Source organism: Vigna angularis, chromosome 3 (assembly GCF_016808095.1).
Source record: "Vigna angularis cultivar LongXiaoDou No.4 chromosome 3, ASM1680809v1, whole genome shotgun sequence".
NCBI classification, from domain to species: Eukaryota; Viridiplantae; Streptophyta; class Magnoliopsida; order Fabales; family Fabaceae; genus Vigna; species Vigna angularis.
In genome coordinates this window covers 37,165,509-37,177,281 of record NC_068972.1, presented here as the reverse complement: position 1 = coordinate 37,177,281, position 11,773 = coordinate 37,165,509, and the positions used below count along the sequence as shown (strand labels likewise).

The following is an 11,773-nucleotide window of genomic DNA, read 5'->3' as shown; positions in this document are numbered from 1 at the left end:
GCGCCACGTCACTTAACCAAATTCAATTAGTGACGTACAGCTACTGTTCCCCCACGTGGAGGCGTTCATTAACCATTTTTCATATATAAGAAGAAACAAAAATTATATTTTTGCATACAAATTTTTTATATTTAATATATATACTTTTTTAAATGTAAAAGTTCATTCTTTTATATCTATTTTATTTTTGCATTATGTCTCACTCTAGCCCTCATCAATAAAATATCATCACAGGTCATGAACTTGATTTGTCATTTTTCGCATCTACTTCCATTATGTTTCTGAGATAACCTTACTTCCAACAACTCCATCAAATAATACTTCCAACGAACGACCCTTTTGACCTTTGATTATGATATTTTATTCAAACATACATCAACGGGATCTGAATAGTTTATTCTAGTTAGGTGAAAGCCTAGTTAGGTGAGAATCTTTCAAAAACACAGCTTCTATAAAACGTTCCTACTACCCAACATGTTCCAATTCATCACCAACAAAGAGGGAAGGTTTCATTCTATAGTTTTTGAGAAGCCGGAACAATGGATTCAGAATCCTTAACCGTTTGTGTCACGGGGGCCTCTGGTTTCATCGGATCATGGCTTGTCATGAGACTCATCCAGCGTGGCTATAGGGTTCGAGCCACCGTTGTTGACCCAGGTTCCTTTTCATCCATCACTCTCTAAATTCATCTTTTTCATCTTCCAACATCAATATCACAGGCTAAAATACCTCTTTTTGTTTACCCTTTTGAATTTCTGGTTTCATTCTAGTCTCAAGTTTGTAAAGTTTTATCTGGGTATCCAAAAGGTAGTTCAAACCATGTCAACTTGATTATATGTGACAAATTGTGAGTGATGTTTGTGTCAACTGAAGTTCTTGTTGCTGTTAGAAGTTGACAGAAAAGTTACTTTGATCCATAGAGACACTTTAGATTATTAAAGGAAAAGCTTTTAAAAGTTGTTGGGGATTGAAGTAAGAAATTATGCAGAGAACAAAGTCTTAATGAAGCTAAAAAAAAGTCTTATAGAAGCTAAAGACAAGGTGGATAGACTCCTAGAAAATTTTGCAACGAGAAGAAAATTAAAAAATTAAAATACTTTTTTTTTTCTGGAAATTAAAATTAGTTTTTCAATAAACTTATTTATAAAAACTTTCTCCCATTAGTTACTTTTAATAACTTATAAAAACTCAAAAAAATTATTTGTAACTTTTTTTTATGAGTCATTTGATTGTATAACATTGTTAAAAGTGAAAACAAGTCATGGCTACACGCATGCATTTAACACTGAGAATATATAGCTTTAGATTTGTTTTGAAAAGCCTTTCTACACACAATTTTAAGAGAAAAAAGACAATAATTTTTCATTTTAAACTGAAATAAGTTTTCATAAATTATTTATAAGGTAAAGACTCTTTCTTGTGCATATTTTAAAGATGTATTTTTTATATAATGAATACATGTCTGCTAATCATTAAAGGTATAGAAAGAAAAAAAGAAAGAGTACGAAAGGGAATTGTGACCATTACTAAGTATAAATTACTATTCAAAACTTGTTTTAGTAAAGGAATTAAAAATGTTGATAGTTTTATATGTAGATAACATGAAGAAGGTGAAGCCCTTGCTGGAAATACCAGGTGCAGAGAGCAAGCTGTCACTGTGGAAGGCTAACCTAGCAGAAGAGGGAAGCTTTGATGAAGCCATTAAAGGCTGCATTGGAGTTTTCCATGTGGCCACACCCATTGACTTTGAGTCCAAAGATCCTGAGGTCCACTCATCCATTCTATAACCTTATTCTCTAATGAGTTTTGTGTGTGTTGGATTTAGCTCTGCTTTTAAAATATACTGATATACACTGATTTTGATAGATGTAACTTTACACTTCATTTCTACATCATCAATGATAAATTTAGAATAACTTGTTATGATCTAAAATGAATTTATAAATGAAGAGTGAATGATAATTATAATGTGGTTTTGGAAATGCAGAATGAAGTGATAAAGCCTGCAATAAGGGGAGTGATAGATATCATGAAAGCATGCCTGAAGGCAAAAACTGTGAGAAGGCTAGTTTACACATCCTCGGCCATAACCACACATATTACTGATCACCAAAAGCCTTTGTATGATGAGAGCTGTTGGACTGATGTTGAGTTATGCAGAAGAGTAAAGATGCCCGGTTGGGTTAGTACGTTTTCTCTTTAATTATCCATTTTTCATATTAAACAAAGATACAAATCAACATATGCATAAAATATAATTAAACCATTAATCTCTTCAATGCAATTAGCAATGATTTTTTTCTTTATGTGCTATAAAAAAATAATGTTTTTTTGTTTAACTTGGTTTGAATGTAGATGTATTTCGTTTCTAAAACTCTTGCAGAGCAAGAAGCATGGAAATTTGCGAAGGAGAATGGAATGGACTTCATCACTATCCTTCCGACTCTTGTTGTTGGCCCATTTCTGCCTCCATCGATGCCATCTAGCATAATCACAGCACTTTCCCCTATCCTAGGTAAATTTACTCAAATTTATTGAACAACTAATTATATATTTTCATTTTTATCACCTTTTTCCTTACTTATAAGATAGTTAATATGAAAATGAATAAAGTTATTAATATGAAAATGAATAGATGATATATTGTGAGATCTGATTGAAGAAAATTTTACATATATGAAGGAAGAGAGGAGCATTATGGGATCATAAGACAGGGTAAGCTGGTGCACATAGAAGATATTTGTCTTGCTCACATATTTCTATTCGAAGAGGCAAAAGCAGAAGGAAGATACATATGCAATGCACGTGACGTTACTATTCATGAGATTGCAAAATTAATTAACAAAAAATACCCAGAGTACAAGGTTCCCACTGAGTAAGTCTCTCACCAAATTTAAATATCATATTTCTAATCAGGTTAAGTTTACCTGCACACCATGTGTTTGAATAAAGAATAACTAAAGTGTATGTCTAATCCATGGGACTTTTAGGTTTGAGAAGATTGGAGATGAATTGGAGGCTGTAAAATTATCTTCGAAGAAACTCAAAGACTTGGGATTTGAATTCAAATACAGCGTGGAAGATATGTATACTGAAGCAATTGATGCATGCAGAGAAAAAGGGCTTCTTCCTAAAACTGCTCAAACATCATGAAATGGCACTTAATGTTTTCATATTTTTCGGATTCTTCAAATGATTCTTCTGTCGTGAATTGGAATTGACAATTATTAGTTGTCTTCAAATCTTGTTTTTCTTACCTATATGCAATTATCTGAGGCTATTATAAAATAATAACTGCTCATTCAATGTCATTATATAACGTCAAACATTTTTAAAATAATAACTCTCCATAATATATCAACATCCTCCTATCTTGTGCTTTCTACGTCTAAAAAGACAATAAAAATTTGTAACAAACTATTTTTTAAGTTTTAAATTATTTATCCTATAGTTTTAATATGTTTTTCGTCTTAATTTTTATTAAAATATTTTAAATTGATCTCCCGTTAGCCTAAGTTTTAGTTGTTAAAAATTTAATTTTATTTGATTATTTCTGTTAGTAATATATTATCAAGAATGTTAAAAGATATGTTACATGTGATTTTTTTTTTTAATTTTCTAATTGTTTTAAATTTGATATTTGAATTGTTTATTTCATTTTTATATATTCTAATTCAAATTTTAGTCTGAACTAAAATATTAATACTTTTGAGTTAAAAGAATTATTTATTTTTCATTTTTAAAGTCTAAAAATAAAAATATATCAAAATTTAGAATAAATAATTTTAATTTCAATCTTTAAAAACTAAAAATATATTTAATCTAAATATATTCTATCTAATTCTGTATCGAAATAGAAATGAAGGCACAAGTTCATTTATTATATTTCTACATAAATTATTTTTTATCTTCACCAATAACATAAATGTTCCTAAACATCTACTAAAATAAATTCATCTGCGTCCATTATGCTTCTCTTAGGCGGCAATACCCAATTATCAATTATGAGAGATAAAAAAGTCTTCTTCATTTGAAAAATTATATACTCGCGATTAATTGTATCATTTACATCATTATCAATGCCCAACTCAAGTATGTTTATATATTCTTTTCATCATAAATTAGATTGTGGATTTATTAAAGATTAATATATAATTTTTTATGCATTTTAAATTTCTATGGATAAAGTCATATGTTTAGGAACATTATTAGTTCTTAAAAAATTTCTTTTAATTGGTAGTAGAGCCAATCCATTTTCTATTCTTGTGTGATTTTAAAAATTTTAAAATATGGTTTCTATTGCATAGCAACATTATATAAATATACACAAAGCGTTGCTTAAAATTACGGGTTTCCAAATTCATGATGAAATTCATTTTGAATTTTTTATTAACTTTTTTCATTGAATTTCGTACATAAAGGTTTAAATTTTGGTAGTTTAACATTTTAAATGAACTAATTGAATCAAGAAGTCGTCAAAGTGATCTCTTTTGAGTAGATTATTTGTAATAAATTTTAATGTTTGTGTTCATATTTATACATGCGAGTATTATTGATTCAAAGGAAGATTAATGTTTGGTAGCATTGCTTACACACTTGTGATGGTAAATGTGTGATAATCGTGAGGTTTTGCATGTCATTATAAATCAATTCAATGATAGATTTGTTGTTGCACATGTCTTATTGTCAATGTTTAATGGTTACAACAAGATACTCCTAGCAATGAATATTATTATCCAAAGACTTGATATTAATGGTGGACAATGTATCTTAAGATGAGTTATGCTATTATTTGAACATATTGATGATTGAAATTTGTTTATAATGTGAGCATAATTATATCATTTATTTTGTTCTCAATTCAGTTACTATTGTTTCAATTTCTCCTAATCTAACTTTGGTTTTGGTTCTTAATAGAACAAATTTTAAAAACTGAAAAAAGAACATGAAAATTGTTATGGGATGCATGGATCTTGACCTTGTGTTAAGGATTGAGAAACTCAATTCTCTTACGGACTTTAGTACCTCTAAAGAAATGAGAGATTATGAGAAATGAGACCACTCAATTAGCATAAGTCTTATGATCATCAAACGCAACATTTCTAATGTTTTTAGGGATACTATCTCAGAGGAGATAATAAGTGCCAAAGATCTTACTAAAATTGAAAAATGTCTTGAAAAAAACAAATAAATGCTCTTCTTTATAGTTTGATTTCCATAAAGTATAAGGACAAAAAAAATATATGAAAGAATATATTATGAGAATACCAAACATTGGTGTTGTGTAAGTGATTCACACAAGGGATAATTATATCCCCTTCGACCATAATATATCCATCTTATGATAATAGCCCTTAAAATCATATCCTACCCTTACCTTCACACTAATCCAAACACATGGTGGTATCCAAACAAGTTGGGTAGAGTTTTCTACCATTAAACCTTTGAACCCTTAAAGAAAACCTTGAACAACCCTTCAAAGATGTGATTCTTCCATCATCTTTTACAATCAACTACTTAACAACAAGGTGATCATTACAAGAAAATTGTGTATTATTGACATACAAAATTTTCTCACAATAATCATTGATAAAATTTATCTAGGATTATTGATAATTGTAAATCTATTGATAAATATTATAAATGTTTGTTGGTTATACCCAACGAATTCTGATCATTTGTAAAATTCATGGTAAATGTTTCAATTTTATCTTCTTCTTCGTTTTCTCTTATTTTTTTTTCTTTTTCTTCCTTCTCCTTCCTTCTCCTATCATTTAACTTCTCCTACTCTTTCTTTCCCTTTTCCTTCTTTCCTATTCTTTCTTTCCCTTTTCCTTCTTTTCTCCTTCTTTCAACTCTAATGATCTGTTGTCGAATTGTTACATGTGTCGTGTTGAAAAAGTATAATAAATTACACAATGCAAAAAATAAATCTGGAAGCCAATTTGAACTTTCTATATATATCGTGACCTGAAAGTCGGTTTAGTATTCCGCATTACATATTTGAAAGTTTTTCTTATGCCAAAAAAAAATTGAGATAATGACTTGCTTATTACACAATACAAAAGTTATATTTTGCATGATATAATAACTTCCAAAATATTTAATTTGATATACAATATTAACTTTTGAATTATTCAATACGGAAGTATTCTCTTAGAAAAAAAAAACTTTAACATTTTATAATGCAGAAGAAAAACTTTCATTTCAATTTATATAATCACTGAAATAACAACAAAAATTTAACTAATAATATTATCGACCGTTATTTTAGACATTTAGTATCATTACAAATTTATTTCATCGCTATTTATTCACTAATTAAAATTTAACATTAGCGACAAATTTATTTTTAGTCGTTAACACTTGATTCGGTCGCAAATTAGGTTGTAGAAACCAACACTTTCTTTTTGCTATTAAAGTCAAATTTGTCGCTTGGATAACAATTTTTTCAGTCGTGAATTCAATCGCCAAAACCGTCACTTTCGTTTCCATTTGTATTGCAATCAATTTAATGACGAAAATATAGTTGCTGAGATTATTGATTGCTAAAAAAAATTATTGACATAGGAAATTATCAAAAATCACTAATTTGTGATAAATGTCATTTTGCAACTATTTTGGTCACAAAATAAAACTTATTTATTGTGGTATTTTATTGTATGTACAATTAATATGAATATTTAGTATTTTTGCAATATCACTTCAATAAATGTACGATAACATGGAATCTCAAGTGAGTTCTCTTGTTGAAAACAGTCTTAATTGGGTCTTAAATTTTGAAAATTTGAGTCAATTAAGTCATTTTTGTAAGTGTTGAGAGACGACATTTGAGCTGTAATTTTTTTAAGGACGTGTCATTGTGTATTAAATTCAATGGGTGATGTGTTTTACAATCATGATTTCCACGTGGCGGCGGCGGTGTTTCTTCTTCCCTCCAATCTAAGGCGACCAAATTGTGTCATGTTATTAACAATTGTGCAGTCAACAAGCCACGACACAAAAATTTTAACGTCATCCCGTCCAAATGACGACAAGATTCCAATTGAGTCAGTTTTTCAGAAATAGGGACCTAATTGAGATCAAATAAAATACGAAGACCTATTTGAGCAGATTCTTCAAAAATAGGGACCTCCGAAATTATTAAACCATAAATATAATATGCAGATGACATGAGATGAAATAGAGAGGCGAAATAAAATATAGAGAGAAGAGTGAGTTTGGGTGCACCGTAAGACATGAGCTTTGGCGTTGTATCTTAGGCTTCCAACCTATTTCTCATCTTCCGAAGGCGTGCATACCTCTCATCAATGTTTACATTTTCTGAGTTCTCGGCCATTGAGAGATAATTTTGTTGGGTACAAACAAAGTCCCACATCGGATAAAAATATGAAATATACATGGGTTTATATACACATAAGATACATCCCTTAGTAAGAGGCATTTTGGAGTGGTACCAAAAGCAAATCCGTGAGGGCTTAGTTCAAAGTGGACAATATCTTACCAGTGTGGAGATTTATGTATGTATATGGAACCTACACAACAAATTTAACTGTTTGATATAATAATAATATAACATACTTTTGATTTACTTATGCAACAAATTCATTGATGATTTTTTGTTTGATTGGAATAAAATTTATTTCCTAATACCAAAAATATTTTGCACGCAACGAATAAACATTTTCACTATAATTTCCTTTTACCACTTTCTTCCTTCCTTATGTTATCTATCGTTATTATTCATGCTATGCACTTCTAACCTAATTATAGGGAACAACCTTTATAAGTATCAAGTTAATGGGACACAAGTCGTGTTAAGTTAATCAGCATTATCACATATTGTATTAATAATATCTTAATAGTTTAATACTTATTTTAGTTCCTATATTAATTAGTTTTGGTCAAAACGGTTTTCTTTTTTTGTAAAAATAGTTTAATTTAGTATTTTCTAGTGACATCGTTTAAATAGCTAACGACATAATGTTCACCTTAACCAATATTCAATGAGTTTTTCAGTTTTAACATAAGTAGCATGACGTGGCAATATTAAAAGTTTTTATTTCACTTTTTATATTTTTATTTTTATTTTATTTTATTTCACTTGATGTTGTCAACCACAACTACTAGAAACCCCAAATATAGAACCCAAATTCAACCCTGATTTGAAACGCTAATCCCATCCAAGCCCTTGTTGGCACCAAGACGTTGGAGGACGAGATCCTCGCATCGCAAAACAACGCGCCTACCCTCGGAAGCTCGTGGTGAAGACGCTGAAGCACCAGCTGTTGCGAAGAAAGTGTCGCCTGAGCCATTGGAAAACGCCTTTCCTTTCCTACGAAAATAACCTAGAACAGAGAAGAAGAAGAAGGGATCCTACCCTTTCAGCCAATCACGACCCGTAACCAAAAAAGGAGAAGACAAAACCTCTTAACTAACTAGTCTTCCTTGCTCGACAATGAATCTTACCCGCTGACAACAAACCAAGATTGAGGAGAAGAATAAAACCCTAAGAAACCCGCAAGTGCATTCCAAGGCTAGGTTTGTCCGAGAACTAGAAAACAAAGAGGAGAAGAAGTTTCTAATTAGGGTTTCATGATAGTGAATTTGGGGTTTAATTAAGGTTAAATAAATTTAATTGTAATATAAAGGGTTTAATTAAGGTTGAGAATTTTTAACATTGTCACGTTACTTAGACTGATCTTGTCACGTCTTGCCACGTATTTTAAAATTGGACAACTCATTAAATATTAGTTAAAGTGGACATTACACTGTTAGTATTTTAAACGCGTCAATAAAAAAGATCAAATTAAACAATTTTTATAAAAAACATAGACCACTTTGAACATCTGAAAGAAAAGATGACCATTTTGAATAAACTTAACTAAGAAGGAAACCAAAATAAATATTATCCCATCTATGTTACAATAAAGAATTATTGCGATGTCATGGAGATGACATGTCTTATTAAAGTAATTATAAAGAAAGTCAATCAATAAGTAATAAGTCATGATAATAATATTGCATACCATTTATTCATTTGAGCATTAGAGTCTTCTCATACCTCAAGTCAAACGTAGAAGTAAGAAGAGAACATCCTGAACCAAGAGATCTCGATTACATACAAGAACTATATATATTATATATAATGAAAAGATTAGAAAATATAAACTAAAATTGTTGAAAAGATGATAAGCAATATGTTGTATTGAGAGTCTATGCATCTCTTATGGTGAACTAATTATAGTAAAAATTACAATACATTTCCATTGTAGAGATTTTGATTTTACTTAAATTTTAGAATTAGGAGGAAAATGAATTTCAATATGGATAATTTTTTTCTTCAATGGAGATGGTTTCATTTTCTATTGAATGATTTTTTTCATAATTTTGAAAATGTTAAAAGAATTAAATTGAGTTTGATGAAAAAAAAGTTATATTATTAATATATTGAATTTATGTAACTGTATTTATGGGATTCTTCAAACAATAAGCCAGAGGATTTGTGAAATTTTAAGGAAATTTAAAGCAGACTTGGGAAATTTAAATAACATAATAAACACTAAGAATGAATTTTTGGTGGTGGAAAGATATTAGTAAGGTTTCTGCGGATCATATATGCAAGATAATTTGTTTGAGAGAAGTCTTTATTGAAACAGGTGACAAACACTGCTACAAATTAGGTCTTAGATAATAGTTAAAATAAGTCTATCGACGGGTTTAGACTCGTCATAAATTTAGTTGTCATTAATTAGAAAAATCAACAACGATTTTAGAACTATCATTAAGAAAAACAGCTATGATTATATTACAACCGTTATTAAAAATGGATAAAAACAAAAGGAAAAAAAATAGAATTGTGATACAACTATAATTAATATGTCAACATCATTAAAATGTCGATAAACAGTGACGGTTTAGTATCATGACCGTACCAATAAATTGTTTTGTTTTTAGGTTTAATACATCATTTAGTCTTAATTTATAGGGGTTTGGTTTAAAGTGATTGTACCTTTTAAAAAAGTTTAGTAAGATCTCATATTTTGTTAAAAAATGTTCAATTCGGTCATTTTCGCTCACACCGTTAAAAATATAACGGTACAAATGCTACAGCGGCCAAACCTGAGTGAGTTGTGTAGTTTCATGAATAAGTGGCTGAAAGAATTAAATGCAGAGAAAGAAACGTAAATGGTTGTTTGAAGAATTAAATGTAGAGAGAGAAACGTAAATGGCTTTATCACCTAATATATTATTCCACCCTATATCACCCAACAATGCACCAGTTTTATACACCCACCTCCAGATCCCATCTTATATGCACTCTGTAGAAATTTTTGAACAATAAATATATGTTCTCATGGTATCAACTCGTAGTATAATATTTGAGAAATATATACTCTTTGTATTTTTTCTGAATTACTTTCTAGAACACACAAATACACAGACAATACTTTAAACTCTCAAACTTACACAACATACAACTCACAAAGTACAACTCATTTTCTCTCTTTCTCTCACGGTGATGCACAACTCACAAACAAACACAGGACTCAATAATACATGCAACAACTCCACTCTTTCTCTAGTTTCTCACGGTGGTGAACCTTTTTCTCTGTCTCACACAAATATTTAAGGTTTACCCAACACACTCATACCATCATGTGATGACAGTACATTACTCCACATTTATACTACTTCCATACATTTAATACCCATCAAACATTCCATGCAATTACAAAATAATAATTTATTATACCCATAAACCCATGTTAGTATCTCTATTGAGAACACAACCCATCACCAATGCACTTTATTGTCATATTTCACTCATACAACATGTTAACACTTCCTACTCTTATTTACTTTCTTAACCTAGCCAACCTACAGCTACCCTCCAAAGATTCACAATATGCACTTTTCTCTTACTGCAAAACCACATGCATTGTAATCCTTCAACCCGTGCATTCATATTCTAGGAATAACATCCCAAACCATTTTTTTCCTTAGAAACCCACAACCTTCCAATTGGGTATATTATTTATCCACATAGTTTCTCAAGATTAACAAGTTTCAAAAGAAACACATCATGCTCAATCAATACATCAAAAAGTTAACTCCCCTTACCTGAGTTTTCCAGTGAATTCTTTAAAGGCCCCTTGGTTCTTAGAAAATCATGTGACTGCAACAAGGGCCCCTGCACAACTCCTTGGTACTCATAGTCTTCTCCTTATTACTCATTACGCTCATGGTGGAGGACAAAAAGTGGTGGTTTCTCTCTTGCGCACTCTCTCGAGTTGTTCTAGAATATAACTTAGGGTTGCTTCTTATTTCGCACACAAGCCGCCGAAGGCCGCGCATTCTTCCTCCCCTACTGCCATTGTCGTTGAGGATACCCAACTAGTGGCTCCCCCACGCTCTCGGGTCTCGCCGGATTCCCTCCAGTACCCACTAGATTCTCATTTAAGATTCGTGGAGCTTATAATATGATGGCAAAACTTTTCAAGAAGTTGTTGGAAACGGGAGTTATCTGCTCTGCGATGATTGTTATGTGAAGAGGGTTAATCTAAAGGTGAGAATTATTGAGGTGGATCCCTCTGATGCAAATGCAATGGCGTTGTCATTCCATCATGATCAGAGAGTGATTTTGGACCAGGTTAGATGATTTGCAGATGGTATAGCTGTTAAGATTTGCACCTAACATATCATTTTAATTTTTTTTAAATATTTACACAGTGCAACTTCTTCAAACGTGTCACGTGTCAAGTATTAACTC

The 11,773-nt window shown here is 30.6% G+C and overlaps 1 protein-coding gene across 3 annotated transcripts; it reads left to right on the top strand.

Moving 5' to 3' along the window:
* The first annotated feature begins 263 nt into the window (after positions 1 to 263).
* LOC108324922 (dihydroflavonol 4-reductase) lies at positions 264 to 3,242 on the top strand. Of its 3 annotated transcripts, none has more exons than XM_017557874.2 (6): positions 264 to 657; positions 1,585 to 1,766; positions 1,988 to 2,186; positions 2,384 to 2,515; positions 2,683 to 2,875; positions 2,991 to 3,242. In XM_017557874.2, exons 1-6 carry the CDS (start codon positions 540 to 542, stop codon positions 3,151 to 3,153), a joined length of 987 nt encoding a protein of 328 aa, XP_017413363.1. In that variant the 5' UTR covers positions 264 to 539; the 3' UTR covers positions 3,154 to 3,242. The 3 variants fall into 3 exon arrangements, with proteins under 3 accessions (XP_017413363.1, XP_017413361.1, XP_017413362.1); XM_017557872.2 differs by having other exon boundaries at positions 268 to 657; positions 1,988 to 2,182; positions 2,356 to 2,515; XM_017557873.2 differs by having other exon boundaries at positions 273 to 657; positions 1,597 to 1,766; positions 1,988 to 2,182; positions 2,356 to 2,515.
* The last annotated feature ends 8,531 nt before the right edge of the window (positions 3,243 to 11,773 follow it).